General features: G+C 32.0%; 1 protein-coding gene across 2 annotated transcripts in view; it reads right to left on the reverse strand.

Annotated features, from left to right (window-relative positions):
* Positions 1–1,258: 1,258 nt before the first annotated feature.
* Positions 1,259–18,916, reverse strand: part of LOC123671126 (PHAF1 protein CG7083) — a 61,238-nt gene continuing 43,580 nt past the window's right edge. For both annotated transcript variants that reach the window (XM_045604816.1, XM_045604815.1), the window contains exons 5-8: positions 17,180–17,371; positions 15,116–15,327; positions 9,245–9,517; positions 1,259–2,605 (exon numbers count right to left, since the gene is read on the reverse strand). In XM_045604816.1, coding sequence (XP_045460772.1) covers positions 2,525–2,605; positions 9,245–9,517; positions 15,116–15,327; positions 17,180–17,371 — 758 coding nt within the window. In that variant the 3' untranslated portion in view covers positions 1,259–2,524. The remainder of the gene's footprint in view (positions 2,606–9,244; positions 9,518–15,115; positions 15,328–17,179; positions 17,372–18,916) is intronic.

Consider the following 18,916-nt stretch of genomic DNA (forward strand, 5'->3'; position numbering starts at 1 on the left):
GATTGCTTCATGTAATAATGCATAATACATTTTTGTCTTCATTTTTAAATTCAAAATAACCTTTTTTTCAGCCTTTAACAAGATTTTTGTATAATATTTTCATTTGAAAATTCTTAAAAAAATAAATGTTCAAAAAGTATATATTTATTCTTCAATAAAAATTCATCTAATCTTTTTTTTCCAAAAAAATTAATGAATAAGAATTTTCCGCAATGACGAACTCTTTGAAATGAATAGTGAAAACCTCATATCAATCAATGCTCCCTAGCGAAAATTAAAGCGTACTAAGTTTTGAACTGATCAGTATAGACTCCTTTTTAGGATACATGTTGAATTTGAGCTATTGATGAATTTGAAGATGAGTTAAAATTTCAATGGATCATATCATATCCTGTTACATTTATGATGGAATTATTTTAAAAATGAAGTTGAGATGGCTACAGAGAACAGTACACCACACGTAACATTTTTTTCATTTAAAAAATGTGCTTCGACAATAAGGGCTCATTAGTACCGTACACTTCTTACAAATAAAATCAAAACACAGTGTGACAAAACATATCGCAGACAATAAAATATTTCTGGAAGTAGAACAGAATCCATTGAACTATATACTAAGTTGGTGCTACATACTTAATAATGATATATTTCCGTTTTAAGTTTGCTTCAACAAGATATTTGGATAGAAAACAGGTTAGACACCAATTTGTTTAACTCGTTTTATAAAAGTTTTGTGCTCTTATATAGTATAATAGTAAATTATTTCTATCGGCCCGAAACCTTTCAGTGGTGTCGACAAATGTACTTACAAAAAAGAGTTTCAGGAAAAGCAGGTAACCGAAAGAGAAAAACTCTGGCGGGATCTTCCTGGTTTGGAACACTCCAAAAAGTTTCTTCGAAACTTTGACTCTACAAGATCCAAGAAGTATCTGGATCTTAGTAAGAATATGCTACACTTCCTCACAGGGCATTGCCGCCTTAGGAAACACCTCATGAGAATGGGTCTAACAGAAAACGACGAGTGCAGATTCTGTGACAGAATGCCTCGCTATCACTAGCCAACGCAAAACCTGCTTTCAATATTAAATAATCAATAAGTTTATTTGAATTAAAAAAATTAAACAATTCCAACAACTTTTCGGGTTGCTGTTCTGGATTAACTGTAAAAAAACTGAATATTTTAATATGTAGGAAATACCAAATGAACCAATGCTCCATTTGAATATCTAGTGAAGTGAATTTCGAAATAAAAAAACAATTTCTTTCTGAAAATTTAATGATCATATAATAGACAATTGGTTGGTTAATTAAACTATATTTTTGAGGAATAATTTCTATTGTGTGATCAGGAGATCTTTTTGATGAATCACATTGATATTCTATAATATTTACATCGTACTCAATACAGCTTCTTCAGAAATAATATTACTGGATTTTATTAAGAAAGTACTAGTAATCATAATACTTAAAATAAAAGAAGAATCTATTTGAATCGATAAAATTGTAAATAAATAAATGTGGATGAGTGTGCCTTACATAAGGTGCTTAATATCAATAGAACTGGGTCTATTGTAGCATATACTACAAGTTTTTTGAACTTTGGAAATCATGTGAAAAAAAATTCCAAGTAGTTTTTGATCATTATACCCGATATGATAAATGAAATGGAGGAACTGTATCCTCCGGATATTTCAGTTCATTTTATTTTTATTTCATTTATTTATTAATATTAAGTCTTATTGTTCATGGAAATGGAATATTATTCGAAAAAAAGTTAATAATCAAATATTTAAAAATACCCAGTAATACAATATATTAAAATAAACTTAAAAACAATAGGGATTTATATATGTACAAAATACTTTCAACATAAAACACAAAATATTGAAAATTATATCACAATGATCACGAAAAAAAAAAACAGACTATGTAAACAATATTATATAATTTTTTTTCAATAAAGATAACAAAATATTTTCTGAAAATTAATTGCTTCACATATATTATAAGGAACATAAATGAAGTTGTTGTAAGTAAAAAATTTTCAATTGAAAGTGAACACTTGTTGATTAATAACTGACCCTTTTTCTAAAACTATACAATAAATTTGAATGTAAACAATAAACATGAAATAAATTATTGAAATTGAATTGACTAATAACATCATAAGCGTATGTTTTTCTTTCTTTTTTATTTTGAATTTTTTTTTCGATATTTTTTTCTCCAAAATTCACTAATCAGAATAATAAGAGTTTCTCCTTTGATGTTCCAAAAAGTTGTAAAAAAATTCTTAAATTTGGCTGATAAATCTGCAAGCCATGAAGATCATTAAAAAAACATTTACACAATTTAAGTCTAAAAAATCTAGGTTTATCCTTATCTCTTCGTACTCATTGCCACCTACAACTTATGATTATGATAAATAAGTTTTTGTGTTGAATTTTCGTTTGCAGGTGTCCAATTATGGGAGTCATGGTTGCCAGTACCTATTAGCCAGGACAAGGTAAGTGGCAGATAGCCTCTGTCACGCATTATGTTGAGGAATTTGATAGTTCCTACCATCTCCAAATATGCTTAGTGACCCAATGTGGTTGTTGGGTAGAACCTGAGGATGAAAATTGTGTAATCAATGTATTCATTTTGAAGATACACGGTGGGAAATCCAATCAGTTTTTCATTAATTGGCAACAGTTTTACCCCGCTCATAATTTATTTTACGCTACTGAAATTTGCAAAAACCGATTTGTAGTATGTGATTGAAATAATATTCTGGAAGATTCAATTAAGGGTTGCAACAAAGATTCGTACTTTGTTCATGATTTCAGCGTTTAATAGTTGAATTTGTGATTTACAATTCAATCTATCAGCGAGAATTGGGTTAGGATAGTCGGTAAGTGTTTACTTTGATATTTGCATGAAACAGTAAAAATATCACAAGGAAAATTAATCAATTTTGATAACCTTTTTTTAGTGTCATCCATTTTGTAGAAAAGTATTTCATGTTGTCAAACACCTAACTTCAACAAAACTTCTCTTCAGGTTTATATTCTAATAAATGTATTTTTTTCTTTTTCTTGGTTAGAAATCCGAAAAGGAATATGTGAATTATATTGCATATATTCTAATATTGTTGTTCATTCACCCAGAGCACATCCCTTTAGATTGAAATATCACAAAGAAGAGAACCTCTCTTGAGAAGAACTGGAGTAGTGCATACATAAAACCACTCTTGTTCCTGATATACATCCTTGTTGAAGTTGAGTTTCATTCCGAGATCAGGTAATTTAAAGACTAAAAATTATCTGCAGACGAGGTTTGATTTCATTCATCAAGAAAGTCCAATGAAGCAGTCAAATCTGTTTTGTTTTTAAAATTTTGTATTAAGTGCAGTAAATTTTGATTTCATTAGATTCGTTGCCAAATGAGCCAAACCGCCGCTAAAGAAGTGTCTTAAGAGTCTCATCTCGGCAATTTTTGTCCAAGTGGGCAATTGTAAGATAACAAATTACCCAACAACTGATTTGATAAAACTGTGTTCAACTCTTTATTGCGGCAATATGGAGTTCATTAGAAAAAGGAATAAACATACAAAAAATTGTGGCGTATAATTAGAGCACGTTCACATGACAAGCGCTCTACGCGCGTTTGAATGAGCGCTGGATAATTGGATACCGTTCACATGGAACGCGCTTGCCAAGCGACGAACGCGCGTTGCCGTAACGGCCCGTATTCAGTTTGAATTCTACATTTTGGTTTGAATCTGGATTCAGTATCAGATTTAGGTGGAAATTAAACTTTTTTAAGTATTGGTAGGTAATAATAGATCGAATAGTTTCTATTATTCATCAATTAAAACTGATCCTACTTAAATCATCTTCGTTTTGCCGATGACATCGTCCTAATAAGTAGTAACATGCAGGAATTGAGCGAGATGTTAAAACAACTTAGTGATGCTCTGAAAAAAGTCGGTTTGAAAATTAATGTTATGGAAACATAGAATTTTAGTTTCTTTCTGTGTTTTCTGGAAGTCACTGACTACTCCATAGTTACGAATTTTCGAAAAAACTACCCCTGGACCCCAAGGGAAGTCAATGATTTTTTCACAGTTCATTCACAACGCTAATAGTCATCTACATACCAAATATGGTTATGCTCCGACGCTTCCGGAGATACGAATTTTTCAAATTAGACAGATGATAATTTGAATAAAAACGTTGCGAAAATATACCGAGATCTATAAAAAAAAAATATTTCCTCTAACGGAGACTCTGAATACTATACGGAACCCACTCCCTAAATTTATATCCGATCTAGTGAATATTTCCATTAAAAAAAAAATTTTTTGCCGCACGCCACTGGACACCGCCTGCGGACGTTTCCGTCAAACAGTCTGCTAAGTTCACACCGGTTTATTTTCAAACGGACGCAAAATTACATCAAATGTAGAAAAATTATTTGTCTAAGTACTATTTATGCGAAAAATAAATGTTTTCTCCTATCATTTCAGAATATCAAAAATAAATCATTACTTGATTACCAAAGTATTTATTATTATATTATATATATATATATATATACAGGGTGAGTCTTTGACTTGTACATATATTTTAACCGAAGGTTCCTGAGGTCAAAAGAAATACTTTTTTCATTTACCACTTTTTCCGATTTCGGCCCTGTTAAAAAGATATAGCCATTTTAAATTTTCAAAATGAGCTAATTCACCCCTGAAAACCGGAACACTGAAGTTTTCTCAAGCATAAGATATACCTTTTGAACCTTGGAAATAAGCTACTAAATTAGAAAAACCATCATAAACTTACGTTTTACATTCCATTTGTTGAACAAAGTAGTGTTTATAATAAAATAAATGAGTTATTCCAATTTCGTTGAACGTAAAGATTAAATATTCTTCTCTTGATTTCTATTTCATTTTCGATAATTATAACGAATTGAGCTCGCTACCACCCATATTAGCTCTGATACTCATAATTCATATCCATTCATTCATTATATTTCATTTATATGATATCGTTTTGTTTACAAGAATTGCCATTTAACCTTAAAATCTCAAATAAATAATATTAATCTGTGAAAGTTCTAACACAGACTATAGTAATCTGTGGTTTTAAGTTTGACTTTCAAATTTCGAGTGATGCCAAATATAAACACAGCAGTTCAGTTCGAATAATCTATGTTCTAACCTAAAATTTTCATTTACAGTTTACACTGTTATTGTTATAAGATATTTGTTATGAAATGAAGCATTTGATTTGTTCCAACTATCTCATAAAAATATTGAAATGCATCAATATTTTTGAAGCCATCAGTATGAAAATATGGAAATATGTAAAATATTCTGGCTCTGTAATCAATGGAAAATGTTAGACTCCACTTGTAATCAAATTTGTTCTTAATGTGTACCTACATTATAGCCAACTTTACTACTTAATTCATCTTGATTTTGGCTTTGAAAATAAATGAGAAGTATTCAATTTAAATATCCACAATAGAATATCCAGTTTCTTTCAACTCACCTAATTTGTTTTCACATTAAAACAATTATGGCCCTTTTGGAAGTATGTCAATCATATGCTCTTAGGATGAATTTATGGAATAGCAAAAGAATAAAAGTATTCAATCTCAATCACATGAAAATTTGTCTAGTATGTACCTAGTCCTATTGGTATGTTTCGATGTGAGTTTGAATGAGCTGAAGAAGAATACAGTATTGTTCGATAGCAGCAGTCTTTAGTGGGATATTGATTGTTGTCATTATAATGGGACTATTTTGTGAAAACTTTTTTAAACATGGGCTTTATGAATAATCTGGACTTTTCAAAAAGAATGTTGATTTTAGTGAAGTATCTTCTTATTATCAGAGCTGTGCCAAAGCTCAGTACTTAATTTGTAATCAAATCGAGGAGTTGAGGTGAGCTTATTCAAATAACTTCATTTTCAAACTAAGTTGGCTAGTACTTCAATTCTAAAATCTGAGACATGACATCATAGTAAATATTCGTTTCTGTGGTTTTTTTTTCCACAACAGAACAGAGTTGCATTTAGCCAAAGTACCCAATTTTTTGAATTTCACAGAAAATTTTTTTTTTTTAAGATCAAGTTACTCGAAAACGGCGCTTTGTACGAGAAAATATGAGGAATACTTTTATTTTTCAAATTAGCCAAATATTCTTCAATGAACGTTCAAATTAATTTTAAGAGTTGGGTTCTTAGATTTTCTGGTATTTTTATGTGATGTAATGTTCATAATGAAGAAACTGAAAGATGTGTAGGGAATCTTGTGTTCGGAGAAGATGTATCACATCAAGGAAAAGCTATATTTCAAAAATCATTTCCTTCAATAGAACCATTTACGAGATATAGCCGAAAATCACATTTTTTTATCGATTTTCAACAGCCTGTATCTTAGTAACCGGGCCGAATCGGAAAAAACTATAAAGGAAAAAAGTGTTTCTTTTGACCTCAGGAATCTTCGGTTAAAATATATGTACAAGTCAAAGACTCACCCTGTATAGATAGATATATATATTATTATTATTTATCAAAAATAAATATAACACAAGTACAATATCATTATTTTCCAAAATGTAAATTAAATTCAACACAAATACCAGCTAGAATACAGTTGTTCAAAGTTTTTCAATAGACTGCCTAATGAAATCAAGGAAATAAATAATTATAAACCATTTAAGAATAAGATATTTAATTTATTGTTGAATAATTATAATTAGAACCATATACTTAGTATAGAAGATTTCTGCTGTTAAGTGGTAGGTGAATGTTATTTTGATACTATTTCTCTTCATTTGTATTTGTTCTACGTGTATCTCATGATTTCTAAATAAAGAGCTATTATCATTTTTATGTGATCACATAATAAAATTTTTTTCTTCATTAGCATCTCCTTCACAGGATATGATGACGAGATCTTCCCAACACGGTCTCCTTGAGTTTTTATCTGAATATCGGGTGTCCCAAACTCGATGGCCTATTAGACGTTTCTGGAAAACTAACCATAATTTTGAGCTGAAAATTCGCATATTGGGGTTTGAGACAATGATCTTTCTCCCTGAAATATTTTCAGATCTCTACAACTTCCGGTTATACCGGAAACAGACTACTACTTCCTTATTTCAAATGGCACACCCAGTATATTATTGCATCATTAGATAGCTTTTTTGATGGCAATTTCGGCAATATGCCATACCTTGGGTAAAAATTCAACGGTTCATGAGTTATTGGGATTCTTATGAAAAAAAAGGTGCCGATGAGGAATCACATCTTTTCGAATATTTCAGCAGAAAAAGCCTTTTTCGAAAAAAATTTGTTTTTTTTCGTTTACGCAAATACGTAGTATTATAAGACTGTTTTCCGCTTGTACCAAAAATGTACAGGGTGTTTATAAGAGGATCATGAACTTGGACAACTCAAATTCATCAAGACTCAAGATTTTCAAATTAGAACCTATATTTTTTATTATTTCTGTCGATTCTAAGTACAAAAATAGTGGGGGTTACTTCAGCAAACCCTATACCTAAAATGAATACTTCAAGAGTTATCGGGGAAGAACTTCAAATGAGGAAAAACTGCTATTTATAACTGTGGGAATAACTGTCTGTTACTTCCGTAAAACATAGAAAGAAAATAAAATTCGATGTTTCCATAACTAAATTTGACATATCAAAAATTGTAATGAATTATTCATAATTGAAAATTGTATTGGTTTATCGATTTCTCAACAATACCAACGAAAAATTAATTAAAATTCATGAAATGTAAAATTTAGTTATCCAAACATCGAATTTTATTTTCTTTCTGTGTTTTACGGAAATAACAGACAGTTATTCCCACAGTTATAAATAGCGGTTTTTCCTCATTTGAAGTTCTTCCCCGATAACTCTTGAAGTATTCATAATAGGTATAGGGTTTGCTGAAGTAACCCCCACTATTTTTGTACGTAGAGTCGACAGAAATAATAAAAAATATAGGTTCTAATTTGAAATACTTGAGTTTTGATGAATTTGAGTTGTCCAAGTTCATGATCCTCTTATTAACACCTTGTACATTTTTGGTCCAAGCCGAAAACAGTCTTATAATACTACGTATTTGCGTAAACGAAAAAAAATAAATTTTTTTCGAAAAAGGCTTTTTCTGCTGAAATATTCAAAAAGATGTGAGTCCTCATCGCCACCTTTTTTTTCATAAGAATCCCAATAACTCATGAACCGTTGAATTTTTACCCAAGGTATGGCATATTGCCGAAATTGCCATAAAAAAAGCTATCTAATGATGCAATAATATACTGGGTGTGCCATTTGAAATAAGGAAGTAGTAGTCTGTTTCCGGTATAACCGGAAGTTGTAGAGATCTGAAAATATTTCAGGGAGAAAGATCATTGTCTCAAACCCCAATATGCGAATTTTCAGCTCAAAATTATGATTAGTTTTCCAGAAACGTCTAATAGGCCATCGAGTTTGGGACACCCGATATACACTACTTGTCATGTCGCATATTACAGGAATATTCTCAATTTCATCTATGAATAATTTAGGAGCATCCGGTTCCATTTTGAAATATTTCTGACCGAACGGATCGAAGGAAAATACGTAAATATGTGTCTGGCATCTATCAGCTCGTGCAAGCGCGCTCATCTGAACGGTTACATTAGAAACCTATGATCTCAAAGCGCGAGCCAACGCGCGGTTACTACGGGCAAGCTCTATAACAGCGCTCTACGCGCGGTCCATAAAAACGCGCGTAGGCATGTGTACGCTTCGAAGAAAATTCATGTACTTGTAAACGCGCGTTGTCAAAACGCACGTAAAGCGTTTGTCATGTGAACGGGCTCTTATTAGTCCTGTGACTCTTTGCTTGTCCGAAAGATGGCGTTGTGGGTTGCGCATCTCTCGGAAGATCGGAACCGTTTAAACCCACTTCAGTCTCACAAGTCACCATGCCCCGATATGGTGATGGATTGTAATGAGCACCAAGCGCCAAACAGAAGATGCCATCCGTGGGCCCGAATTACTCGACGCATTCATTATAATTATATGATTTTTCGTTTGATCAAAAAGAACAATCGAACAATCTTCAAAAACTAATGAATGACATGTTGCTGATAGATGTGAAATTGTGAAATAACAATTTCAAAATTTAATTTGATCTAGGGTTTCTTAATGACCAATTCTTGTGATTTCCTTGAAAGATAAATTTTATCATGTCTTACCTCGATAATAATGTCTTCGTATCCATAGCAGAAAGTACTACCAAAGGGGTTTATTGAATTAGTTGCACTAGCCCTGTTCAGGACTACCGGCTGTTCGCTAGGCTCTAAATCCTTGCTGACGTCTTTCCATTGCGAATAAGCGTTTATTTCTGTGCCGTTCAGAGCTAAAGAAAACTCACACCGCATGTACATGTTGAAGTTATAGTGACCTGGATAATTAGTATGAAGGATCATCTTTTTCACCAAATTTGTGCGTGCATCAAACAGTATATCCTGTAAAAAATTATAGTATAATCGATTGCAAGCGAATAATCTGGTTATCAATGGTAATAATTACAAACAATAACCAACAGCATTCAAGCGCATTTTGTTTCATTGTTGATTATTAAGACATGACGTCATCAACTAGCCCTTCAACATCAATAATTTGGACCGTATTTGACCAAAGGTAACCACACTCGCCAAGTTAAACTTCTGTCCATTAAAGAAGTAAGGTTGAATTTGATCAAAATGAGACTTGATGAATTCCAGACGCAAGCCTACACAATTCTATTTTCACGGCAAGCTTTGTTTAAAACGAAGCCTTAATACATGATAGATTTATAGATAATACTTTGAGAATAAGAAATGTGAAATTTATTCAACTTTATAATACAACTATCTAAAACTGACACTTTGTTAGAATTAATTTGACAATTCACGTTATACAAGGAACAACCAATAATATATATCCCAACAATATAATCAAGTGAATGTCTAATCCCAACAATACAGAAGTACAGTAAAACCTCGATTATCCGTTCTCCTATTATCCGTTTTACTCTGTAATCCGTGCTCGTCGACATTTTCACTCATCCGTTCCTACGAGCAGACATCCACTCGATTATCCGGGATTCAATTCATTACGCATGCGCCATAGTAATAATTTGGTATAATTTGAAAATGTTTTAGTCGATGATGTTGAGGAATGGCTAAATTCGGATTTAAATGAACCCGGTTATCAGATACTGGATGATTCAGAAATCGCATCAAAATTTTCCCAACCTAACCACTGTATGGATACAGACGATTGTCGATTAAAGTGTTGAAGAATTTTCCACGCAGGAAATAGTTATTCATAATACAAGTGCAGAAGGCATTGATATTCTTCCACGAGCTCAAAATTCAAAAACGAGCCACGAAGTGGCGAGTTTTTGAATGGACGAGTGGTAGAATGAGCCTTCTGTACGAGTATTATACATTATTTTCTCTAATTCTGTGGTTATTCCGTTCATTCTTCCACATCTTGTAGAACAAAATCGTGCGAGAATATATCATAAACGCACAGTTTTCATGGTTATATTTTATTATTCTATGTTGGTACTCCGAACTTTCCGCCACGGCTTTATCTGACAATTCATCAAATTGCCTTAAAGAAATCAGTTCTGCCAACCAACATTTTTCAATGCAAAAATCACTAAATTATATTTATGGAAATATTTCATTAATTTCAACGAAAATGCAATGAATTAGAGAAAATAATGTATAATACTCGTACAGAAGGCTCATTCTACCACTCGTTCATTCCAAAACTCGCCACTTCGTGGCTCGTTTTTAAATTTTGAACTCGTGAAAGAATATCAATGCCTTCTGCACTTGTATTATAACTAACTATTCTCTAATTCATTGCATTTTTATTGAAATTAATGAAATATTTCCATAAATATCTTTTAGTGATTTTTCATTGAAAAATGTTGGTTGGGTGAACTGATTTCTTCAAGGCAAATTGATGAATCGATAGATAAAGCCGTGGCGGAAAGTTCGGAGTACCAACATATAATAATAAAATATAACCATGAAAACTGTGCGTTTCAGATATATTCTCGCACGATTTTCTTCTACAAGATGTGGAAGAATGAACGGAATAACCACAGAATTAGAGAAACACTGCTTCTGCCAAAGACGCGTTGAGATTTGCAAATGGTCTGATGCACTATTTAGAGCAGGAAAATGATACGGATTATATTGATGTCCTCCACTTGAGGAAAATTCGGGCTCACATTTGTCTCAAGATGAATAATATAAAAAAGACAGACAAAAAATACATACTTCTTCAACTAAAATATATATATTCGATGTATTATTAGGTACCAATGCAATGATTTGTTTTTCATTTGTATATTTTTATATGGTATCATGATTCTATTGATTTTGTTGCTTAATAAATAATTGTACCCCATACATTTCTCTAATTTTCATAGTTGTTGTTCGTATTTTGAGGAATTTCGATTGTCTGTGTTTTTCGATTATCCGGGAACCGTTTCCCCTCCATTAGGCCGGATGATCGAGGTTCTACTGTATGATGTTAAAATAAAAGTTGGTTGTGTTTGTTTTGATTACAGCACATGATCTACATTAACGAAAATCGTGTACTACTGTATTCAAGCGGAAGTGAATTTGAGTTGCCCAAGTTCATGAACTGTACAGGGTGGGCAAATTTCGATGTTTTAGCACTACAACTTTTGAACCAGAGGTGATAGACAAAATCTGATACCCACTTCTCGATCTGTTTTTCTGAGAAACTATCGAGGGTAGTATTCATTTTTGGCCACCTTCTTTTGTTTTCGAGTTATAAGCGAAAATTGGAAAAATGGCGATATCGAAAAACATTCATATCTCCGTTGATATTGATGATAGAGCTCTGAAATTTAAACATTATACAGGCACTTTTTCACGTAGAATCCAGTGGCGTACTCGTATTTTCAGAAGGGTTTTTAATTACGAAGTTATGACCCAAAGTTATGTTTTTTTAAATGGGAACACTATATTCCTGTGACATTTTTTGAAAGCTTAATTTTTCCTGATTTCAAAAATATATAACATCGTATAGTTTGTATCAATATAAATAATGGAAAATGGTCAAAAACTTTTCTCACCTAAGTGTCTCAATATTTCTATGGTTTCAAATGTTGATGAGCACAGAAAAATTTAGCATTGTATCATTGCCACAGTCTCCTTCTATTAGTTTCTTCATTTCTATGCTTTTTACTAAATTTCTCACAGAATAATGGACTGCTATCATAGAGATTCGAGCTTTGACTGTCAAATCATCAATTTATATCATTTGAAATCAAATCAGCGCTACGAGTATCATTGTTTCGAAATACTTGTATATTTTTCTATTTCAAAATGAATTATGGAAATAACGAAAAGTTCAAGATGCTCGAATGTTACATTAGGTGCAATTATAATGAGGATGCAGCATCACAAGACTATTTGAATAGTTTTCCAGAAAGAAGTCTCCTTCTATTATTTTCTTCATTTCTATGCTTTTTACTAAATTTCTCACAGAATAATGGACTGCTATCATAGAGATTCGAGCTTTGACTGTCAAATCATCAATTTATATCATTTGAAATCAAATCAGCGCTACGAGTATCATTGTTTCGAAATACTTGTATATTTTTCTATTTCAAAATGAATTATGGAAATAACGAAAAGTTCAAGATGCTCGAATGTTACATTAGGTGCAATTATAATGAGGATGCAGCATCACAAGACTATTTGAATAGTTTTCCAGAAAGAAGTCAACCGCACAAGTCAATATTTGAACGTATTCATTCTAGAGACCTATAGAAATAATTTATCAATGCATACATCTCATTACAACTATCTCGATTGAAACAGTCGATGATGTGGATCTTTTCATCATTTCCGAAACCATTTTGGAATGAAAAATTTATAAAATATATCTAAATCCGAATTTTGTCGAAATTAGTAAAAATCATATAAATAATCAGATTGACGGAAGGATACTGCTCTTGTTATAAGAAGCATTATTTTTCTGTGCTCATCAACATTTGAAACCATAGAAATATTGAGACACTTAGGTGAGAAAAGTTTTTGACCATTTTCCATTATTTATATCGATACGAACTATACAATGTTATATATTTTTGAAATCAGGAAAAATTAAGCTTTCAAAAAATGTCACAGAAATATAGTGTTCCCATTTAAAAAAACATAACTTTGGGTCATAACTTCGTAATTAAAAACCCCTTTGAAAAGACGAGTACGCCACTAGATTCTACGTAAAAAAGTGTCTGTATAATGTTTAAATTTCAGAGCTCTATCATCAATATCAACGGAGATATGAATGTTTTTCGATATCGCCATTTTTCCAATTTTCGCTTATATATATAAATTTGCCCACCCTGTACAGGGTGGGCAAATTTCGATGTTTTAGTACTACAACTTTTAAACCAGAGGAGATAGACAAAATCTGATACCCCATTCTCGATCTCTTTTTCTGAGAAACTAACAAGGGTAGTATTCATTTTTGGCCATCTTCTTTTGTTTTCGAGTTATAAGCGAAAATTGGAAAAATGGCGATATCGAAAAACATTTATATCTCCGCTAATACTGATGATAGAGCTCTGAAATTAAAACATTATACAGGCATTTTTTTACGTACAATCCAGTGGCGTGCTTGTATTTTCAAAAGGGTCTTTAATTACGAAGCTATGACCCAAAGTTATGTTTTTTTTAAATGGGAACACTAGATTTCTGTGCCATTTTTTGAAAGCTTAATTTTTCCTGATTTCAAAATATATAACATCGTTAGGTTTGTATTGAAATAAATAACAGAAAATGGTCAAAAATCTTTTTTTATCTAAGAGTCCCAATATTTCTATGGTTTCAACTGTTAATGAGCACAGAAAAATTGAGCTTTCTATAACAAGAGCAGTGTCCTTCTGTCAATCTGATTATTTCTATGCTTTTTACTCATTTCTACAAAATTCGAATCGAGATTGATATTTTATAAAAATAGTTTCGAAAATATAAATTTTCCAGGTTGCTTGAACACAGGTTCCAATATTCATCTATTGAATTCGGTGCGAAATATCGAGAAGATGTGTCGACTGTGCATTGTGCAATTGTTGTCATTATTAGGTTAAATATTATTTCTTGTTTGTTCCCTTCGTAATTATATTGTTGAGTTCAAGCATATATGCGTTGTTTCATATGCTATTTAAAATAGATTGGTACTTGTGCGTATTCATTCTGGAGACTATGAAAATAATCTTCTGATACATCCATCTCATTACAACTCTTTCGATTGAAACATTCGATCTTGTGGATCTTTTCGTTATTTCCAATTCAATTTTAAGATAAAAATTTATTAAACATATCTAGATTCGAATTTTGTAGAAATTAGTGAAAAGCATAGAAATAATCAAATTGACGGAAGGACACTGCTCTTGTTATAGAAAGCTCAATTTTTCTGTGCTCCTCAACAGTTGAAACCATAGAAATATTGGGATTCTTAGATGAAAAAAGGTTTTTGAGCATTTTCTATTATTCATATTGATACAAACCATACAATGTTATATATTTTTGAAATCAGGAAAAATTAAGCTTTCAAAAAATGGCACAGAAATCTAGTGTTCCTATTTGAAAAAACATAACTTTGGGTGTCTCATAATCCTACGTATTTGCAGAATCGAAAATGAAAAAGGTTCTCTCGAAAAAAACTTTTTCTGCAGAAATATTAAACAAGATGTGAGTCCTATTTTCCATAAGAACCTCATCAACTCATGAACCGTTTAGTTTATACCCAAGGTATGGCATATTGCTGAAATTATTATCAAATAAGCAATCTAATGATGCAATAATATACTTGGAGTTCATTTTAAAATAAGAAATTAGTAGTCTGTGTCCGGTATAACCGGAAGTAGAGATCTGAAAATATTTTAGGGAGAAAGATTTTTGTCCAAATACCAATAGAATTTTTAGCACAAAATTATGATAAGTTTTCCATAAACTTCTAATAGGCAATCGCGGTGAATCACCCTGTAAAACAGAAATTAAATTTAAAAAAATACAACTCACCAATCCAAGAGTGAAATAATTGAAAAAATAATCACTAAGGTCGGCAGTGGTCTTATGGATATTGGGGGTATGAATCTTCATTTTGTCTTCACTTTTATAGAACACCTTCGATGGACAACCAATAGCAGAGGTGATGTCTTGAACCGTTTGACCCAGCAGGATTATTCTTTCCAATTTTTTTTTGTTAGCTTCAGCAACGCGTGTATGGGACGCTAAAAAACAAAAGAAGACATGATTGTTATATACTCTACTATTTCTTCTAAGAAGGAAAAATTAGGGCAGTTCTTTTAGACCTCTCTAATATACTGTTTGGGCCTTGTTACCAGTATATTTGTACTAATGCAAGGTCATAAATAAAACTCATTATTATTATTACTGTCTTTCCAAAACTAATTTTGACTTATTTTGTATTTACTATTTTCAAATCTTATTGATCCATGGCGACCAGATCTCCAGATTTAACCCCACTTGACTTTTTCCTATGGGGTTATTTGAAAAACAAAATCTATGCATCCGAACCAGAATTTCTGGAAGATTTACGACATAGAATTATTGAAGAATGCCGTCTAAAATGCCTTGAAATGTGAGGTTGACGTGCCCAAGCGTTTTTATATAATTCAGAGCTTCCAACCGACAGAGCCGTCGTTTCGTTCTCAATGGCCCACTCTGTATATACAAAACAATGTCCAGGTAACCACCATGCTAGGGACACTTAAAAATTGTACATACTCCCTCTACCTATGAAGTGATTACTCTGAGATTCAATTCAATTCATTCCACAAAAGTTGATACAAAAATAAGTAACATATACAAAGTAATGGGAAGAAAATTTTATAAAATATCACATGATACATCTTGTGTGTTACTCTTTTCTACCCTATTGCTTCCGTCACCATGGGGCAATCTGGCAAAAATACAGTATATGATACCCAGAGATATTATTCAGATAAAAATAATCGGTTCATACTTTCAGCAGTAAGGGAGGCACACAACCATTGAGGGGAAAACTTGAAGGCATAATATCCGGCATAAAACAAACTACATACAATAATTCGAATACTGAGTCAAACCAATTTGAATTATCTACCATAAAACAATTAAGTTCCTTTCTATTTTTTTTTTTTTGTCAACAAGAATTTTTTCACATATTGGGGTAACAAATTGAACATCTTTGGGATCAGAAATGTAGCAAAATGTTGACGAACATTAGTGTGCAAAAGTGGCAGCATCAAGTCATTACTTAAGTTAGATCTTGTAGAATAATCATGCGAGACAGACGAAAAGAGGTTTCTTATTTTCAAAAAGTATGTACGACTGGTAAAAACATAAAGGTTTCTTATGTTGAGCAGACCACATCCAGAATACAAAGCTATAGTTGGAAATAAGCGAGGCTTTTCCAATAATATTTTTAGAGCCGAGTTCTGACATACCTGTAAGTTACAAAGCACATTGTCATAAGCACTTCCCCAGACAACAATACCGTACCTAAACAATGACTCTACAAGTGACCTATAAATAATTAGGAGAAGCTTCAGATTTAAAATTTCTCTGATTTCATACAATTTTTAAGAAGTTTTTCTTATTCTACCACATAAATAAGAAGAGTGGTGGCTCCATTTTAGATGTTGGTCCAATACTATTCCAAGGTATTTTATAGTAGCGTTTTTTTTTCATGATATGGTTGGTCAGTTTTTGGTTGGTCTACAGATGTGGCATAAAAAGTCATGAAAAAAGACTTTGATATATTCAGAAACAACCGACATTCACTCAACCACTGAAGCAATCTACTGATTCCCTTTTCGGCCTTTTTATAGACATCAGTCGAAGATCTCGCATTGAACAGTATTACTGTATCATCAGCATATGATGTAATGTTAGAGTCATCAATCACTGGTCCCATTTTATTGATATAAATCAGGAACAAGATCGGTCCAAGTACTGTACCCTGAGGAATACCTGTTGTTCCTGTCATAATCAGGATAGATAACTGATCAATGACACAATTGCAATATTTAATTTTTAATACCTACCGAAGCATAGCTTAAAGAATGGCAAACAACTCACCAGTAACTAAACTTAGTTTAATACCCTTGGTGCGGTTCTGTCCTCTCAACAAGACTGCCTTCTCCAGATAGGCCTGCCCATAATAGCAGGATAAAGGCAGTTCAGGTGCAACTGTATGCTCGATAGAGGCACCTGAATATATCGTCATGCGGGAAACTATGGCTGCAGTTCCAGAAGGAAATTGAAGAGAAACTGGAATCAAATAATTCATATGTATTTGCTTTTCCCACACAAGATCAACAATGATCAGTTATGAAAAGAATATAAATCGGCGAAGATTTGCCTGTAGCAAGTGGCTATCTATTACAAGACAGTGTATTAGGGGTGTTACACAATGTTAATATTTAGAGGAACGATTTCTGGACCCATTTAAAAAAAATTCATTTGAACCAATGTCGTGAATGTTTAAACTTTTAACGTGCTACTATTGTAGATATCCTTATGAAATTTCAAAAGGATGCATTCTTTGAACTACACCAATGTTATTATTTTTGCCAGAATAATGCAATTTGGAAGGAATAAAGCATACAGACAGATATGTTTATAGTACAGAGTGACCCAAACTCACTGCTCACTGAAAGCATTTCGAGAATTATTTGAAAAAATCTTCAAGGACCCCCGATCAATTTTTATTTATTTACTAGCTGACCCGGCAAACTTCGTACCGCCCTATAATCAAGAAATGTCTGTTACCTTTTCATCTGAATTAAGTTAATTTCTTTATTATGTTCGAGCAACACAATGCAGGGGCTTCATTTTTAAACTTAAATGCCTTGCAATATTGACAAATAACGTTCATTGGTCCAATAGCAACGATATGCAGTGTACTGTAGTCAATTTCTTTGTTATAATTAAATGCAGCTCTATAGGGGTTAAACGCAACACTTCTATTTTGTTGGTTCCGGTTCCATCGATTCCGTTCAACTTCATTCCGCGTTTCTCGTTGCTCATCAGTTTGACTTGCATTTGTATTTCTTTGACTTGCAGCATTACGGGTTCTGCGACTTAAGTTTGTACGTCTAATTGCCGGCATCTTTAGAAACAAAATTCAACAGAAAATAAAAAAAGGAACTTGAAATTATAAACTCTGAATAAGAATTTATCGTACTACAATTATAATATTTGATTGCCATCTTGCAACCTTATTGCGGATCTGTGGATAGATTAAAAACGATAAAAATCGGGATTTAAAAATAGGGGTTGATCGTATAAGAGTGAAAATTGAGAGAGATATGAAATTTTTTATTCTGTCATGACAAATTCGAAATAATTCTTACCAAAAAAATTGAAGTTTATAATTAACAAATAAAAAAAAGTGGTTAATCGCAGAGGGATGAAAAATTGAGAGTATAATCAGATTTTTTTTTTAAGTCGACAGAATAAAAAAAAATTTTTGCCAAAAAATTAAAGTTTATAATTCACAAAAAAAAATAGGGGTTGATCGTAGAGGGGTGAAAATTGAGAGTAATATGAGATTTTTCATTTAAAGTCATGATAGAATAAAAAAAAAAATTTTTGCCAAAAAATTAAAGCTTATGATTAACAAATAAAAAATAAGGGTTGAACGTAGAGGGGTGAAAAATTGAGAGTCATATGAGATTTTTCATTATAAGTCATGACAAAATAAAAAAAATTCTTGCAAAAAAAATAAAACTTTTTAATCACCAAATAAAAAATAAGGGTTGATCGTAGAGGGGTGAAAATTTAGGGTTGCATGTATTTTTGTATGATGTATCA

The sequence above is a fragment of the Harmonia axyridis genome, chromosome 1 (genome assembly GCF_914767665.1).
Source record: "Harmonia axyridis chromosome 1, icHarAxyr1.1, whole genome shotgun sequence".
Taxonomy (NCBI): Eukaryota; Metazoa; Arthropoda; class Insecta; order Coleoptera; family Coccinellidae; genus Harmonia; species Harmonia axyridis.